The sequence below is a fragment of the Plectropomus leopardus genome, chromosome 3 (assembly GCF_008729295.1).
Source record: "Plectropomus leopardus isolate mb chromosome 3, YSFRI_Pleo_2.0, whole genome shotgun sequence".
In the NCBI taxonomy this organism is placed as follows: Eukaryota; Metazoa; Chordata; class Actinopteri; order Perciformes; family Serranidae; genus Plectropomus; species Plectropomus leopardus.
The window spans coordinates 15,882,929-15,902,364 of NC_056465.1; the positions used below are offsets into that span (position 1 = coordinate 15,882,929).

The following is a 19,436-nucleotide window of genomic DNA, read 5'->3' on the forward strand; positions in this document are numbered from 1 at the left end:
CATGCTTGAAGGTGTCACAGCACGCAAACACGGTGACGGCTCAGCAGCTCAGGCTTCTTCATAAAAGAAACACTTTTTTAATTTTTTTAAATTCACGTTTTTGGTAAAGCACCTTTTAACAAATAAAGCATTTCACAATGAGTCTCTAGAGAGTTCAAAATAAATCACAAACTTTGATTCAATATGTGACGGACTGTATTGTGAGATATAAGGCAGTTCAATAAACCTGTGACACTCAATTTACGCCCTGGGGGCCAGTTCGGGTGCCAGGTTGCATACATTTTTTTTTAATTCACAAAAAAATAATTTGATTCACAATGGAAAATTATTTTTGTACTTTGATTTGAAATAAGGTGATACACTGCATGAAAGCATCTCAATAAAGTTGGTTTATCAAAAGGTGCCACAGGAGGATCCCCCAGACTCCCTGACAGAGGTCAGGGCTTATTATTCATATCTATTGATTATTAATGTTCGTTTATGAAGTAGTCCCTTGCCTCCTGTCATTTTCGAAAAGTGCAAAAGGGCAAGCAAGTTTAGTATCCATGCTATAAACTGATGAAGGGTATTATTGGTGCTATATGCAGAGGAGATCTGAGCTTTTTATGTTTTTCTAAAAAATAAATATATTTCTCTACTTCGTATTTCAAAGTTTCGTGAAGTAAATACACGTAAATGTAATTTTGGTGTGTCTGGCATCAGAATTAAAAAGTTCATGTTTCAATGTAGTTATATGGTTGACATTGGGATTTTATAAACAGCTTGATCTTGAATTAATGACTCTCTGGAGCTTTTCATTTTTTTTCTAGATATCCTGTGAGTGTGTTTTGAAACGTTAACTTGGGTTTGTTTGAAACTACTGCTGATAAACATGCAGATGTATCAAAGGTAGATAAATGAAAAACAACTAAAGTGAAATGTTTCCAGCTAATTTTCTGTGTTATAATTGTGAAATGGCTCTGTTGTGTCTGTTTTATCTGTGTGCATTACAGGAAATCTATGGGAATGATACAACTACTTAGTCTTTAAGACTTAAATAATCTTAGTTAATTGCTGCCTTCCACCATAACCTCAGACACCAAATAATGCTGTATGAGGTAATTCATATTTGTGTTGAGCGTTTGTTCTTATGTTTGAATCAGGAGTCTGATGATGGAGTCTCATGTAGCGCAGATATTAAAGGTCTTTGAGGTAAATGTATTTCTTTGGCGTGAGTACATTTGACTTTTGTCAGTGTTCAGGATTTGTGATCATGAATCTTTTTCACTCTTCCTGACAAAATATTTTCATTTTCTATGAATCTGGCTTATTTACTGAGGTAAATTAAATTGGTAGAGTTGCCAACATATCGATACCATTAGTGGAAATTTGCTACTACAATGCTGGGTCAGGTTTAGGCGAGTGTGCAAGTCTATGCACCGGTCTAATACTGATGTACATTTATTAATAAGCTTCAAGCCCCGCGTTCAGCAGTTACATATAAAAGATCAAAGTCCTCTTTTAACTATTTTTAGAAAATCTCTGAAGTACTGTGATCTAAAAATGTACTTTAAGGGGCCTCCACTTCATCTTTTTTCAAATTTAGCTTCTTGATACAGACATGGGTTAGTATTATACAGCTTTTATAATTCTTCTTTTTATTTTATTTATTTATTTATCTTTACACAATGGCATTGGATTAATATTCAGTAATGGATGATACTCAAGGTCAGATATTAGAATTGGTATTGGGAAGGGAAACATGGTATTGGATCATCTCTATATATTGGTTTATGTTGCCATTTTATCACTTTCTGTTTTATCCCCCAAGCTTCAAAATATATCAAAATGCCTGACACTGTTTATCTACAAATTGCCTTAACTTTTAAAGTAGTATTTGCTGAATACCTGAAATACTTTGAAAAATAATACATTTCATTTGACTTTGAAAAAGATTGTTCACTTCTGTTTATTTCTTCAATATCTGAGAGTACATTTAACCATGAACATGTCGTGGCAGTTCATATAGATGGTCATCAGACGCACAAGGGACAAGGCATTTTATTGTTGTAGGTCCTCAGACAGATTCCCTGATATAAACTATACGAGCAGGCGCTCTTTAACTCTTGCAAGGCACCTCAGACTGCCAACACTTGTGTCATACACCATCTTATAAGTCAGTTTGTTGGCACCAAGGCAAATATATGTAATATGTGCAAAAGTCCTCAGCAGCAGCAGAAGAAAAAGAAGCTCCCCAGGAACTTAAAGAAAGCACATGAGTGAAACAGCAACAGGTTGCTACATATTTTCACCTTTTATGAATGCATAAAAATGTTTTTAACACTACACAATAAAAATGTGGCATGTAACTTTTTCTTTTCTTGTAGATCTGCCAAAGTATGGCATAGCACATTAAAAAAAATCATCTTTGAGAGCACATGAGGGCACAGAGCATACGACAAAGAGGGTTAAGAGCTTGCTTGTGTGCCCTTTTAGAGTTTTACGTTTACATACTTCACTCCAGTGTTTATTCGCAGACACAGGAAAATAACTTTATAGTTGGGTCCCAGAAAAACAAAGAGGCAGTTAAATAAAAAAAGGTAGCGGCACAAAAAAGAGAGAAAATTGTACACGGCATGTCAACTTCTGTAGTTGTTGCGTTGCCGAAACAAGCAGCATTTTAAACATCGAAGTCACTGTGATTGTTTTTGTACTTTGTACTCCACTGTGTGCCATCACCTCAGTCTCAGAAGCTTCAGTCCTGTTTGTTCTGGGCGAATGGCGCCCTCTGCTTGTTTTGAGGCTTAAAGCATTCCAGCAGATTTCCCTCCACTATCAAACACAGCATAAAGAAAACTACACTTCTCTCTCTCTGTGATAGTCTCATTAAGGGTGATTATACTAAAATCTGAAATATTAATATTGTCATGGTTTATTGATGCTAAAAGCACCTTTAAGACTGGAAAAAAAACCCTTGAGGTGTGATGTGGTTTGGCATAGCTTGCATTCAGCATATAATAAAATCAAGAGAAAGAAGATGCAGGTTTAAATAAATGGACAGAGGAGAAAAGAGTTTAGGAAGCGAGGAAGGGGAGGTCAGTGTGTAGAGAGGCTTATCAGAGGTTCTGCTGGAGGAAGTGCAGCAACGTAATCTCGTAATGTTCTCCAGACTCTGGACATCGGATACTGTGTCGCTCGTTGGGATAAACCTGGAAAAACAAGAACATGTTTGATCATCAGCAAAATTCTTTCATCGGGGTTCATATATCTATTCCAAAGTCAGATTCAAGCACTTTTCAAGCTTTTCAAGCACTTTCCAGCTGTAGTTTATTTAAGGGAAAATGTCTGATGAGGTGTCTATTATCAGTTCATAACGGTCGACGTGGAGGTGTGAACCACGAAGGCAGTGATGAATTATTATTCCAATTTGTCCAATCAAGTAAGACGTTATTATGTTATAAACAACTAAATTTTGTTTTGTGTCAGCAGTCTACAGAAAGATGACAAATTAAACAAAAACAACATTTCATGTTTCAAAATGACTTCAATTTCAATCAAAACTTTACTGAAAATGTGCGAAACAAGATAACTGTCTTTGAAATATGCAGTCAATCAGCTCCTTTTTCAGCAAAATGTGTAAAACATATTGTCCAAATAGAAACAAAAATCAATGAGTAAATCCTCCTACCTGCAGGCTGTATGGCTTCCCTGCCCGGATGAGTTGAGACACCAAAAAGTTGGTGTGGAAAAAGTGCACATTCTCATCTAGAAATCCATGAAGGATCAGCAGTCTGTTGGGCCTGCGTTAAAGAGAGTGACTGAGTTTTTAGTTTCTCTTCTCATGTTCACATATAAACATGTCAGGTTTAATGAAACTGATACTAAGGCTAACAGAAACGGCATTAAATTCAGAGCATTAATGTCTGTGTTTTTAAATGTAGGCTCTCACTCAGTGGGGAGTTTGTCGACATGCAGGGCGACAGAACAAGCCTCGTATCCCTTCTGGTTTTTTTCAGGCGTGTCCAAATATCGCTCTGTGTAGCCGGTGTCGTAAGCCATCCACAACGTCACCGGAGCTCCTGCAATGGCAACCTGGGAAAAAAAAAAACACAAACAAAAACACAAAAACAAAACAAAACACAAGAAGGGAGTCATTAGACACACTTTTCACATTTTAAATAATCTGACAACTGTAATCGATATCAACACTAAAAAAAAAAAGGTTGAAAGAACACCAGAGCTTATAAAAAAGAATGAAAAAGCCAAATATTTTCTATACTGTACTGCAGTTAAAATGGTAAATGAAGCAACTATGTGGCTAAAAGGTCTTAACTTTCACAACTGTGTACATTTCTAATCTACACTCTCTGCTGTTGAAGGATTCATCATGTTTTAAGTCTCCAACTTGCTCACTTCCTGCTCATCGTTCATCAGCAAAATGACCAAGCGTTAGCAGTTCTGACCTTGAATATGTCAGGTTTGTGGATGAGGCCCATGAGGGAGAGGAAGCCTCCATACGACCAGCCGTGGATAGCGACACGACTCATGTCGATAAACTTGTACTTTTCAGCTACGTAGTGCAAACCCTCCACCTGGTCATCAATCTCCACCTGACCCTAAGAGGAGGAAAACAGAGAGGTAACCCGACATTAACACCCATTCACCACCAATCTACAGACAATGTGCACACATGCAGGGATTAACAAAAGTTTAAAAAGTGCTAAAACACATAAACACCGGGGAAAAGTGACTAAATTCTGTCATTACCATTACATAGAAATTCAAGTAGCCATGCAATGACTGTATAAGGTAGAGGCTGTTCAGTATGCGTCATTGCAAGCTGCATATAATATTGTATTGTAATTAGGTTATAAAACACCAAGTTTCATTATCAGTAAATTAACTGATTTCTTCTCTAAAAACATATGAGTAAAATGTGTAAATTTTTTATTTTTTATTATGAAAGGACAGGTCAAACTTGAAATGGGGACAGAGAGGGGATGACATGCAGCAAAGGGCCACAGGTTGGAGTTGAACCCGCGGCTGCTGTAGCGAAAACAAAGCCTGTTTACATACGTTCTACCAGGTGAACTACAGGGCGCCCCAACAGAAGATTTATTTGATATATACCATTTTGTCCTTTACAGCTCCTTCAAACTTGAGTCCCCGCTGACAGGACCCTCGTCCATCAATGACAAGGACAGCGTAGCCCAGAGACGCCAGCGTGCTCAGCCGCAGGTACTTCACTCCTTTGTAAGAGTTATTCACTAACTGGACCTGGAAGAAAGAAAACACAGTTGCAGCAATGTCATTTTAGCAAAAAGATTCCCTGTCGCTCTTAAATAACATGTCCTGCTAAAGTGTCCACAAGCAAAAGCCTGACTGCTTGCTGACAGTTTCTCCTGCTGATCAGCCAAATGTCTAAAAATCTGCAACATGTCTTAAAGTGTAACTCTGGAGGCTCTGGTTTGGTTGAAAAAAAAAACAACAACCCTTAATTCACCCTGTTAGATGTGAAATTCTATAGAATGCATGCTAAAATTACCACGGCCCACTGCAGTGCTCCTGCTCAATACTGGACCAATTTCAAAAATTGATTTTTCCATTAGTCACTTGGATACGACGCCTTGGGAAAAGAAGGACCAGATTTAAAAATACTAAAGTTAACCTGAAGTCTGGGCTGTTGTTCTACAACTTTTTGATTTTATAAAGCAGGAGTTAGAGACAATCTGGTAAAAAGATGTATTACTCAACAAGACAGTCCCAAACCAGCTGCTGGACAAAGTGGTGGTTCATTAAGATTCTGATAAACTGTTGTGCAGTCATAGCACCGATAGCATGCATACGTGTTAAACACTTAACAGACACCAAGTGTGCCCATCTTAATACCAACTTCTGTTTGTGACATCCTGCTGGGATGCAGGGTGTGATAAGATGAAAAAAAATATTAAAAAGACACATTTTTCCTTGTTTTATAGCTTTTCAGTCTAACATGACATAAATCTAGTGTGACACCAGAGGAGATCAAACCTGTGGACCCCCATAGACAAAGACGACTGTGGGATGCTTCCTGCCGGGGACCAGATTCTCCGGTTTGTACAACATGCCGTACAGCTCGAAACCTGACTTCCCTGTGAAGCTGAAGATCTCTGGAGGAGTGTATTCATATGGGAAACCTGAAAAAAGAAAAGCAGCAGACACAAAATAAATAAATAAATACATATAGATGTGATATAATGTGGTGAGAATATACATTTAGGGATATGAACATAAGTGTCAAGTGTTTAAATGAAGTTAAAATCATTGGGTATGAGAGTGATCTTGAACAGATGACACACAGATGAAATACAAACTGAAAGGGGAAACTTTCACAGCTGCCAGACAACATTTTATCTGTTATAAACAAACTTGTTTATTTTCAGTACCAGCAGACTCCATCATGCTTGCCCAGAACACGGGCTCTTTATGCAACGGGTCATCGTCTGAGCCCTGCAGTTTGTATACGTGGACACAGGGTGATGTGGTCAAGCTGCTATAATGGCTGACGAACAAGTCAAAGGTCTGCATAGGAGACAAAAAACACCACAAAAAGGGATTAAACAATGTGCAGGTTAATTCATAATACTGCTGAACTCACCTGATACCTTCATGCAAAACAACAAGGGTGAGGGTGCTGATGGATGATAATCTGTGCCAATATTTTATGACATAGAATTACATTATATAATTGTGTCAGAAAGAAAACTGGAACACTTATAACACACAATGAAAATAAAAAGAAATAAAGAAATACAAGTACAGTTTTATGTCTCTTTCAGGTTTTCCAGGCTGTAGCTGTGATCAGACACCTCTATTATATCAGAGGTGAATGACAGACTGATATAAAATAAAAGACGAGTGATGTCCTGATAATCTATTAAATTTGTAAAACACTTCATTCAACTAGAAATTTAAGCTGTATGACTAGTAAATGTAGCACTAAACAAGTTGTAATCAAGCAAAAAAATGTATCATTAAATCAAATTTGTACTTTTAAGCAGAGGAAAAAGTAAACAAGGTAATTATGTTGTATGACATATTGAATAAAAAAAAAAAAAAAAAAAAAAACAGATTCAAATGATACATTTTTTTAATCAGCTATTAGTGGAATCTCAGAGAGAAAAATGTTAAGGAGAAGTTCCCACTAATACTTAAAGGTGCAGAACTTCACTGAAAACTACTTGATTATTATCCCAGAACACAAGGTCGATTGTGTGTGTGTGTGTGTGTGTGTGTGTGTGTATGTGTGTGTGTGTGTGTGTGTGTGTGTGTGTGTGTGTGTGTGTGTGTGTTGGGATACCTGGCTCACTGAGCAGCTGTGGGAGAAGCCTGGTTTGGTGAGTCGGATGATTTCCCCCGGCGAGTCGTAGCTTACAACATAAAGGTGATGTTCTAGAGGAGAGTCTTTTGTTCCCTGGAAGTAAACCAACTTCGCTGTCTCGTCCACCCAAATCTGAGGACTGGATGACCGCTGCACAAGCAACATAGGGCAAGAAACATACACAAGAAACATTTTTTCTTGTTTTAAAGTTGGTTTCATCATAATTTTGCTTCAGCTACCAAACAAACCTGTCTTATTTCCTCCTAAATTTCTTTTTATCCATGTATTTGTTCTGTTTTTAGATGGTGATTTTGTTTTTACAAGTTCCCATTAAACATATTATTTTAAATTATTATTACAAAGCTAGGATTATATGTGTATGGAGCCTAAAAACAGGGTTCAGCATAACCTGTGATAGTTTGAATGTTTGCAATTTTATTGCAAGAGTTTATTTAAGTATATTTTACACTGATGTTTCTTTTGTCATATTCTTTACACTGACAGTTATGAGTATGTGATATAATAGGGGCTTAACTTTGGTCTACAGAAAATATGCAGTCATATGTACACTGACTCAGTTCAAATTTCACACTCTTGTTGTTTTTGTGCATTTTCCAAATTAATAAGACCTCATAACAATTTAATTTATTTAACTTCTTGTTGCAAAAGCGCCTGAAGTCCGTTAACTCTGCCTGTTTTGTTGTGCTTTGCTCCTTGAGATAAACTACATCATGCAGCAGATGTTAAATATTATTCACATCTCAGTTTGATGAGCTGGTTGTGGTTGATCATTAGTGCTGCTCTGGATACAGTTAAATGTCAGCGAACTTAAAGAGAAATGTAGGCAGGGCTTTACCTTCGCTCCGTGATTGGCCAGCACCTCCCACTCCCCACTAGTTACTGCCACCTCCTCTTTGACCGGACATTTGAAATCATCTGGAGAGAGAGGAGTGAAGATAAGTGGATAAACTGATGGATCAATTCACGTCTTTGACAAAACAAGAGACATTAAATGACTTAACCCTATTACAAACAGTTTTCCATTGCATGACCTAATATCTTCGACAGTGGTGGAAACATTCCTCATAGAAACATGGTCATATTGAAATGAGAGAATTAGATTAGATTAGATTTATTTACAGAAAAAAAGAAATTCAGTCAAAAACTACAACAGCCTATTACTCGAAACTAAACTTAAACTAGTTAAATGCATTGTGAGTTTTTGGACAAGTTGGTTTGGTACTGTATTGCTCAAATGTGAGTGCGCGTGTGTGTGTGTGTGTGTGTGTGTGTGTGTTTTATGACTATGACTGAATCATTATATCTGTGTAACAGATGGTGATGGGTGCTTTTTTTTTTTTTTTTTACTATATCTAAGATTATTGACAGATACATACACATTGTGTTTATTACATAGCTGATATTATTTCCTGTAATATGTGGCCCAGATAATGCTACTCAATCCTTTTTGCAAATGATGTATTGTATCGTTCATAAAGTTTTATGTGTGTAAAAAAAAGCAACAATTTGTGAATCTGGGTGCTTGCTGATGGTGTTACCTTCAGAGTGTGTGTAGCCATTGGCCCAGTTGTAGCTGCCCCGCTGTAACACGGAGGTGATCTTATACAGGTGGCAGAAACCTGTTTTTGATTCATTTACTGTGATGAAGGTGATCTCATCATCACTGGTTTGGATGAATGGATGGAAGATGTCATGGACCTGAAATGACAAATAAAACAGTCATGATGTTTTCATTTCCAGTAAAAGCTGCACTATTTTAGCAAGATTTTAAACATGAATCCATTTTATCGGGCTAAATCATAAAGTGGTGCTCAAAGATGACAAATAACTAACTAAATGCTGCTTACAGTGATAGAAAGCATCACATCTGAGTCAGACATGTATTGAGAAACCTTTTTTTTTTAAACAGAGCCTTCCAGAGTCCAACAATAAGGATTGGACTGCAAGTAAAAAGCCACATCGGACCAGTAAATCTAGCAACATTTAAAACATTGTTTTTTCCGCAGTTGATGATGGAGGTACCTGAGCATTGAGCCATATTGACCCCTTCTTATCTGAAATTGCACAAGCACAATACTGATCAGGCACTTGCAAGAAAAGCACAAGCAAGCATTTTAATTATCCTGGAAACAGTTTGCTACAAGTTTGAGAGCCAGGCGGATGAAATGGGGCATTTTTCATAACGGATACCTTTAGTTGTAGTTTGGTGTTATTTGATAATAAAACAGTTTAATTAGGGGAAAGTAAAATTGACTTGGGCAAGTAGATTTCTGAACTTGCCAACTTGGCAAAAGAAAAAAAATTAACATTGACCCCTGGCCTTACAAAGATGTGGTGTTGAGCCTCACATTGATCCATATGTCGCTGGTCTCCTGGTAGATGATGAAGGGATGGACGGCGTCTCCGAGGGCCTCCACGCTCTTCTGCCTACTGGCCTCGTCCTCATATGCGGGGATGAAGAATGCCTGGGGGAGCAGGACCAGCTGGAGATTCTGTTGTCGTCGGTCCATCATGACCACCCATGCACTGACGCACAGAAAGAGGAGAGCTGTGACAGGTACGAGCATGCGCAGCGCACTAACTCTATGTTACTCAGGTCTGGGTTTTGGATTGAGTTAAAAGATGTGTCCAGAATTTTAGTTTAGACCAGTAAAAAACAAACTGATATTACCAAAAGAATATGAAGTATTAACAGTGTTGGTGTTATGTCAAAGATGTCTATGTTGTATTGTGTTGCAGAGATATCTGCTGAAATGAACTAACTAGCCCCGACTCGTCCTGTCTTGTAATGCTACTAGTACCTCAGTCTGCTCTCTGTCCAACATAAGTCAAGCAATTAAAAACAGCAGTTTGGTCAAATGTTGTGTATTTTTGCCTTGATGTCAGGTAGCAGTTATTTTTTTCCCCCTATGATTGATGACGACAAATTTAGACTACCTGGATCCAGGAGGGGACGGACTGAAAAATTGGCATTACTGTTATGAGACTGAGGCAAGTTTTTGCTACATAATTTTTTGTGGACACTGCAAGGTTTATCACGCGTGTCCAACAGTACGCAACCTTGAACAGTGTCATTTAGATTTTTTTGGAGCCTGTGACCAGAACCTTTTAAAACTATGGGTGGTGATTTTTCTATGTTATAGAGAAGAAACTCACTATCTGCCGTCTTTTGTCCATCCGGCTCTAGTGATATATTCGGCACAAGGGAACAGGCTGGTAAAGGGAGCAGGCAACACCATCTCCTGTGTGCTGACAATCTGAGGGAGACATAACAAGAAGCTGGCGTCTGAACATCTCTTTGAAGAACTTTCGAGTAATCTATCGTGGCACTGAACAAGCACTCACTTTGCCAAGACTGTCGGTCCTGATTTCTGCTATTTTGAGAGTTATGTCAGGATTCTTGCTGCCTGGAAACAAAAAAGAAGTAAGTAACGTACAAACATAAAAACACAAATGAAACCTTTCTTATATTAACAGAAGTCTAGAGCATCATGCTGCACTGAGCTACACACATTCATGCACAGTATTATAAAAGGTACCCTGTGGAGTTCTGAACTTGTAGTAGCTCTAGAGCAAGTCTCATATCTTATCTTTCTTATCATGCCAGAACACCATCATTGCATCACCAAAGGCAGTGAAGAAGAAGACTGCCACCTACTAAACACGGATGGAGACCATGCAGGTTTTAAAATCGGCTTGTTGTACGAGACAAGAAGTGCACTCAACTTGTTTGTCACTACTTTGGTCGGTAACAATTAATGTGAACATAACTTTAATTTTATTGCAAGTAAACTCCACGGGGCACCTTTAAATAAACTTGCCTGCTGCAAATTTTATTATCATGCAAAAACAGGAAACAATGTGTCTGTAAAATAAATCAAAAGTTAGTGTGGTTTTTGTGTGTACCTGCACGTGGGTATCTGTAGACATCGGTCTGACGCTCCTCCAAAGCTGGAGATGGAACATGAATGATCTCAACCTCAGACTCATCCACCTCCTCGTACAGAATCTGCAGCGTCTTACCACCGTCTGCTTCTGAACCGGAGAGAGAGACCAGTAAAAGCAGTCAGAGACGGCTTTGCTCACAACAGAAAACTGTAAGCAGGCAGGTCTCAGAATAATTTAGAGACATTCTTCCTGAAACAAACTACACAACTGTAAAGGTACACTAAAGATTAAGTAAAAATATTCTCATTATAATGTTAAACTTGAATAAAAACATTCATTTAATATTTGTAATATTGATTAATATACTTTCTGTTCATGCTGAAACTTCAAACACTGGTCATACTGAAGTTACATGATTGCATGCTAAAGACTGAAAAACAAGTCAGATGAAATCATATGATCTGCTGACGCGACGTGTTTTCGTGTTTCATTCATAGATTATACAAGTTTCATTCTATTTTGAGGAAGTCAAATGCTGCTCAGCTGATAAGCAGTCTATACATTTTAGACAACCAGATACTGTTTTTGGGAAAACTATAAAAAGAGGCATTTCTGTCTCTCTCTTCAGAGAAATCCTTTGATGTTTGAGTTTGGTGGTAAGGTTTGTCTCTCTTATTGTACGATATTAATTTTCATTTTCAGCCCATCAATGTTTTGTGCATTATTTTATGTGGGTGTTGAAGTGCTCACAGACAGTTTCAATGACATGATTAAATTCACTGTTATTATTACAACTGGTCCATTAAATACCCTTTTTTGCATTTGTTTTCAAGCACTTTGTCTTACATAAATACATTCTAGTTATTATACATCTAGTAAAATTAATCTTTATCTGAAAGTACTAATATAATGATTATAATGATTGTTGATAATAAGCCTCCTTGCTAAGAAAACAATCTATGTCTCTATTTCTCACTCACCTTCACGAGCAGCTGGTGACCACCAGTATCCAGTGAACCGGTCAAACTCTTCCTGCGTGACAAAAGTGGCTACACCCGCAGATTTGGGGTCCTCCTTTGGGTTATCAACACCTAAAATGAATACATAGAAAAATAAAACCATTTTGTAAAAGTACCAAGTACCAAATAACCACCAGGTAAGACTCTTGTGGAATATGTGACCTCCTCAGTCCTGACCTTTATGGCAGAAGGTGAGCCTCCTCTCTTCACCCGTCTCAATGCTGGTCACCCAAATGTCGTTGTTGTGGATGAAGCCGATGAAGTTGGGGTCCCCAGGGCAGATCTTGGGGTCCATGCGTGTACCTGAATTCTGGCTCTTAATCTCGACAGGCTTCATTGGAGACGTCTGTACAAACAGAGAGAAAATCACAGCTGCTGTAGTTCCACACTTTGTCATTAACAATAAGCAAAGATGTAAAAACATCAATTCATTTTCTACTCTAGAGTCTGACCAAGACGAGATTTTTTTTTTTTTCTTTTATTTTTAAACCAATAGAGAGTTTAAAAAAAGCTGATGACAGACTGTTTTTGTTTCTTTTTGTTTGTTTGGATATTTAAACAATTTAAAATATTCTAAAAAGGCTTTGCAAAACAATACGAAGAGAATTTGTAGGATAATTTTTGCTAAACATATCCTATTTTTTGTTATTAAATTATTATTAACAGTGCTAAAATGATTAGTTAATTAAAATTTAACAGCAATAACTGTGATAATAAATCAACAATGAAAGTCATGTTTAAAGGAAAAATTAACAGAATATACATGTTCAAGCATTTATAATGTGAGAAACTGCTTAATTTTCCCTGTGCTCTATGGTCTTAAAGTAATTAATTTGGGGGTTTTAGATAACAGGCTTTGAAAAGGGAATGGGAGATGACACTGTGGCACAAGACAAACCTGTGATCATTTAAGAGACTAAATATACTTTGCCCTTGCACCTTCCTTTGTGCCCAGATTATGCACCATTTAACAAGCAAAAAATAGAGTTGGACACGCCCTAAATGTATTTGCACCATCCACTTAAGATCATGTGTGGGACTTGTTGATGCATTAACTGAGTCAGCAAATTTATCAGGCCCTGCCGGTCTGTAAGGGTCACTCTGTGCTGTGTGGCAATGAAAGTCTTACTGAACTGTCCTTTAACTCACAATGAGGCTGTTGTCTCCACCATCACGACAGTAGTACAGACTGCTGTTGGCCTGGAACAGGAAGAGGCCGCTGGGTCGGTGAAAATCATAAGAGGTGATGCCAGACACCCCCAAACGTTTCCTCTCTCGCAGCAACTCCTCCTCCCGCGAGAAGCCCCCGTGGAGAGGGCTGGCCTGAGGTCAGAGGATACAGGAGGACACACAACGTGACAATGCTGGTCGAGCGAGGTCAAAATCAAAGAGAGTTTGTTCAGGGGATGGAAAATAAACAAAGAGTGAGAAAACATTATTACAGTAAATTAAACGAGAGAAAGACTATATATTAATGAATAAAGCCTCTTTATTTAGCCTGCGCTCTCTCGTCAGCAGGAACAACTGTTTATCAAATCAAGTAGTCTAAGTTATACCACCTTTAGGGGGAGATTTACAACAGTTTTTTTTTAATGAACTGTGCAAAATTATTTTGCAATTTCAACTACATGGCTTGGGTAGTCACCTAATCTTCCATGTTATCTTTCTTGTACGTGTGTATATTGCCTTTGTAAAAGCTCTTTGTGACCTATGTCTCTGAAAAGTGCTATATTAACAAAGTTTAAAATCTTTTTTACTTTTATACTCAACAGCAAAGACACCATTATAAGAAGACTGGTTCATATTCATCTTCTTAACTATAATACTCTTAAAAATCACATACAAGTTTCAGAATTTACTAAAAATCCTCCTCACCTGAAAGCGGTCCAGCATCTGTTTCCATGACAAAACCAACAGTGCATCCTTGCGGATCTTCTTGGGAATGTCTGAGTAGAGTAAAGCATTATCCCTGCTGGCATAAGGCATTCCTGTGTGAGCATAAATGCTTGTTTAGTCAACAACCGTGCTGCCATGGGTACAGGTCTTACAGACTCTATGTATTGCACATTACGACACTTGACACAGCTTTGGAAATGATATCACACACTACAACTAACTGCTTGAGACACAGCAGCAAAGAGCAGCAACCATTCTGCAGAGATTCTTTGCACTACAGCTGCAACAGAAAAAAGCAGAAAGATGGGTACAAAGCAAAATGGTGTTCCTAGTTGAGTTTCAGGTTTTCTCCAGCACACACCAACTTGATCCACTGCAGCTCTGTGGATATGAAATGAGTCTGAAAACAGTTGCAGGCTGGCAGCTCTGACTCACCAGCTGTATCCACAGATTATTCACAGAAGCATGTTGCCTTTCTAACAGACTGCGAGGAAGCAACTGAATCTGCAGGCCAACAAGTCAGCGCCCACTAAAAGCACCCAATTGAAAACGTGTCATTTTTTGACATTTATTGTAGGAAATGACATTATTTAGCACTTAGCATGTATTAATTCAGACTCTGTCTGCATATGAATAGATATTTCAACAACTATGACAGCCATCAGCTTTCAGGTTCTCAAGCTCACCAAGGTAGTAGATGCGGTGGGAGTGCGGACTGGTTTCGTCCTTTGCAATGAACTGGAAGTCGTGTGGAGCCTTGTTGATAACTATGCCTGTGTGCTTGCGGCCGTTGTGGATGATCTTCCGCAGGCCATCCCATGTATGCTTCTCCACCTGGAACTGGGTGGGATTCACGTCCTCCATCTCCACCACCTCTGTGCTGTCTGACAGCTCGTCCACCCCGGTCATGTCTGCCAGTGCCAGTCTGACACTGTGGACAGACACTCAGACTGGTCAGTTACATCTACAGTAAATCACAAGGGGGAAGTAACTCTAGCAAAGTGCCAAATACGGGTATATCTTTGAGTGTGGGCAGATTAATTTACCTACGTTCTCACAGAAACCAAACTATTTATTGCTCATCTAATCATCTAGGTCAGCGGTTCTTCAACTTTTGTCAGTATTGTTCACCCCTTTGAAAAATTTCTTTCAGCCAAGTAGCCCCTGACCAGCACAAAACCTTTTGCTAGAATATAAAGGTGTCATTAGTGTTTGATTTACTTAACAACCTTGTAACTGAAAAACTCTTAATAATACAAATTTTAGTTTTTTTTAGTAATCCAACACTGAATTCATTGCAAATCGATTTTTTTGTGCTCATGCAGTAACACTAAGATGGCATCGTAGATGCATTGTACTGTATATTTTTGATGAATCACACTTACAAATCTGCAATACAATGAAGTGAGAAATTATGAATTACTCATATTTTTTAATTAACATTTGAATAAAAATGTCATGTACCCCTGCAGTGCTCCAAAGTACCCCTAGAGGTACGCATAGTCAGATACCCCATTTGAGACACACTGATCAAGTCTTGGATAAGCTGGCAGCACAGCACTGTGAATGGCTATGGCACTTGTTCATCTGTCCATCCCTTTGGTTCAGACTGAAATATTTCAACAATTATGAGATGGATTACCATGAATTTTGGTCCAGACATCCACAAACCTCTCAGGGGGAATTCTGATTATTTTTGCGATTCCTTTACTTTTCATTTTGTGCCACCAGCAGGTCAAGATTTGCACTTGCGACACTTTGGTTTAAGATCAAATATGTGCACAGCTAATGACGATAACATCAACCTCAGCTGTGCTTTGTGATAATTCATAGATGATAGCATTCAAACATGCTAAACTAGGATGGTAAAGATGATAATAATTACCTGCTACTCATAAGCATGTTAGCATGCTTATTTTAGCATTTAGCTCAAGACAATGCTGTGCTTAAGTACAGACTCACAACATGACTATATACACATCATCATAAAATTAGGCCACTAAAAGCACAAAGAATGAAATAACAATAAGATTAGATAAAATAAGATTTAAGAAATAAGCAGATAAAACAGATATAAGTATAAAAAATAATAAAGGGCTTTTTTCTTAAGATATGTTTTCAGAAGTGACTTAAAAATGATCGCCTTATGGGTTCTGTAGGCTTGAGATCTTCTTTAACGTACAAAATACCTAATTTCAATTAATACATTTTTACAGCAGTATTTATATGTCAAGTGACAGATTTTGTCCTCAGGGTCAATTTCTGACATTCAGAAACTTTAAAATATTTTGCAACAAACACTATGAAACTTTAAAATGAATGAAAATTAAAATCAAATAAATATGGTTCAAACAGCTGTGAGGGTAAAAATGTCCCATACCTTTCCTGGCCGTCTTCTGTTCTGTCTTCAATTTTCAGCCTCTTTACTTTGTGCATTAACTGTTCAACTACCCTGGACCAGACCTCACACCCTGCGGGAAACCAGGTTAACACATGAGAACTGAAGATGTCCAAAAGAGAGGCTTGTTTATAGTTAAAACACATTTCAGGCTATTTCAGCACTTTATCTGACAATAAAATCATTTAAAAGGAAGACTAGACTTTGCCCTAAGCTAAGCTCACATGCTACCAACAGTAAAACTGTTACTGAAGTGACGGCCCCGTCCAGGGCAGATGTCTCTGTGCTGCTTCATGGAGGAATCGCTGCTCCTCAGCCGACATCCACTACTCTTCCAGCTGTGCTCCTGACATGAAGTCTCACCGAGTGCGACTTAGCTGCATGACTCTGACAATTCAACGTTTGTATCATAACTGTGGCAAATGTTACATGGTCACTCCACATTTTACTGTAGACTGTATACCATAGGCTGTTCTGTTGCCTGAGGCCAAAATGAAGTGCAAGTTCTATAGAGGTTAATTCCCAGAAAACACAACAGCAGCTGCAGCCTTCAACCAATTCATGTGTCTGCCACAAGAACAAATATACTTGTTTATTTGATATAAGATGATTTGAGTGAATTATGTTAGGAAACATGACTAAAACTTGAATTAATTTGTTTTTTCATTCATTCATTCATTCATTCATTCATTCATTCATTTTCCCTATATGCCACAACCTGTCATCACATGACTAAAGTTCCAGGTCACATCATGACAACTGATCAAACTCCATCCCCTGATGAAGGAAGTGAGATGGGTAAACTTAATGACTAAAACATCTGATTTTGCTTCATTTTATTCTACTTCACTGTAGTCTAATTTGATATATACAGTCTTACAAATGTTTTTTTTAATGCTGTATGGCAGGCATGTCCAAAGTCCAAACCAGGGTGCCAATAGTGGCCCCTGGACGGCTTTGGCCTGCTTCACAATGTTGGTTAAACAAGTGAGCAAGACATAACTGTTCTCAGTTTTTTCCTGCTTATGGCAGGTTTACAGTATACAGTTTATAGACATGCACCATGTACAAACTATGCAGGCGAAAATGGTGTGTTTTCATACAGATATGATAAACAAGCAAACAAATGAAGAAAGAAGCATAACAGTTAAAGCGCCACAGCTTTCAGGAGCAGTGAATAGTTGAATAAATTTTTAATGAAAGATCAGACAGTTGCATTTGTCTAATTTGTATGCGATTTTTTTTCCATTGCCCATATAATGGGAGAGGCAGTTTTTTTCACATTATCCAATCTGAATCCAATTCAAAAAGGTTTGGTCACCCCTGCTGTGTAGGAAGCACTATGGATTGTCGTTGTCATTATTATTTATTTTAAGTGCTGAACAGACACACACAAATACATATATTTGTATATATTTACATCATCTAGATGTCGATTTAACAAAAACAAGCTTCTGTAAATGGGATAAAGGCTGACTCATTGTTAAAAAGTTTGTTTATTTTCCTAGTCTGTGCCCAATTTCTGTGCCTCTATTGACAAGCCTCACTTTGGGATATTTTATCGTGGACACATCAACTATGAACATAAATACCCCTTCGTGGTATTTTCGAAACTATTTTTAGCACAATACCCGTAGCACCATCCTCTCAGTCTGTTGCTACATAAATAATGCTTCCTGCCATCCACGTAAAAACAATCAATTTTGTGACACAGACAATAAATAGTTCCGTTTTGTGGCACATCGGCTAATGAGGCTAACGTCAAACAACGTGACCGACAGCTTCACACAACACAGACAGCATCTGGCCGAGTGTGTCCTCCCCGTCAAACCCATCAAACCCAGATTATACGACAGTTGAAACCCTCCGTGTACTCTGCGCTGCTCTGAGCTAGCCAGTTAGCCGCCCATTAGCGACAAGCAGTGACTCGTTAGCTTACACACCAAAACGGAAACAAGTCGAAACAGTAAACACTCATTCATTTACAGCTTACACTTTCAGCTCAAAAAACTCTCCTGCTGTCGAAGAGACGTCCTTGTTGGAAACACCGGTCAGGGTCTGAAAAAATTAGAGAAGTCAACTACTTTCCATAGATCGGGAAGCTTAATGCCAATATGCTAACGACGCGGAAGCAGCTTGTGAAATCAAACGTTAGAAGTGAAGACCTTTGACCCGGATGTGATATGTGAAGTTTGTAGTTTTATTTTTTTTCTGCTTGAAGCGGCTTGAAGAGGTTTTATTTCTTTTAATTCACTTTCGAAATTTACAGAAGAAATAACCCTCGTGCTATTATGTGGGAATATAAATATATATTAACAGAAAGAATTCCGAAATCCGTGGTGTTTTCTATAAATGTTCTTAAACTCATCTGAATGTTGTTGGGATTCAACATGTTTAAATTTAAATTTAATCCCAGAAAAATTGTGCTAATGGCTCTTCTTTTGACTTTAAGGCTACATCTAATGATTATTTTCTTTGGGAATTATTGGACAATTACCTCCTCTATTTATCGATGAATCTTTGAGTCTAACAAATATTTCTTTAAAGTGAAAAGAAATATCCATCACAATTGTTGAGAACCAAATGTGGCATTTAAAAATGTCTAGTTATGCTTACAACCAGTCCAAAACTCCTATTAACTCCTATTAACTTACAAAATCAAAAGATGAATAGCAACAAAGCTTCATGTCTTTGCTACAAAACCAATTAACCCTTTGAAACTGGCTTCAAACACATGGGAAGAAGGCAATGAGCAACAAAAGAAAATTACCCAAAAAATTAGCAAAAATTGCTAAAAAAAAAAAAGAAAAAAGAAAAAAGAAAATGTGCTTTCGCTCTCGCTCTTTGTAAATAATTTTCTAAATCTACTAATTTA

The 19,436-nt window shown here is 37.9% G+C and overlaps 1 protein-coding gene across 1 annotated transcript; it reads right to left on the reverse strand.

Annotated features, from left to right (window-relative positions):
- Positions 1–1,917: 1,917 nt before the first annotated feature.
- On the reverse strand, positions 1,918–18,705 carry LOC121965223 (dipeptidyl peptidase 9-like). Its single transcript, XM_042515384.1, has 21 exons — positions 18,555–18,705; positions 16,544–16,634; positions 14,850–15,094; positions 14,143–14,255; positions 13,417–13,590; positions 12,445–12,613; positions 12,229–12,339; positions 11,267–11,395; positions 10,706–10,767; positions 10,517–10,617; positions 9,709–9,886; positions 8,899–9,058; positions 8,196–8,275; positions 7,319–7,489; positions 6,405–6,540; positions 6,010–6,155; positions 5,110–5,256; positions 4,443–4,595; positions 3,929–4,071; positions 3,668–3,779; positions 1,918–3,188 (listed from the first exon to the last, which is right to left on the reverse strand). The coding sequence occupies exons 2-21, from the start codon at positions 16,597–16,599 to the stop codon at positions 3,096–3,098; spliced, it is 2,679 nt and encodes an 892-aa protein (XP_042371318.1). The 5' UTR covers positions 16,600–16,634; positions 18,555–18,705; the 3' UTR covers positions 1,918–3,095.
- Positions 18,706–19,436: the final 731 nt, after the last annotated feature.

Bases quoted from the DNA above. Each gene is read 5' to 3' on its own strand.
- LOC121965223 (XM_042515384.1), bottom strand. From the start codon at position 16,599: ATGCACAAAGTAAAGAGGCTGAAAATTGAAGACAGAACAGAAGACGGC. The intron at 15,095-16,543 runs GTATGGGACATT...GTCTGTCCACAG, and splicing joins ACAGAAGACGGCCAGGAAAG to TGTCAGACTGGCACTGGCAG. The intron at 9,059-9,708 runs GTGAGGCTCAAC...TTGTCATTTCAG, and splicing joins CCAGCGACATATGGATCAAT to GTCCATGACATCTTCCATCC.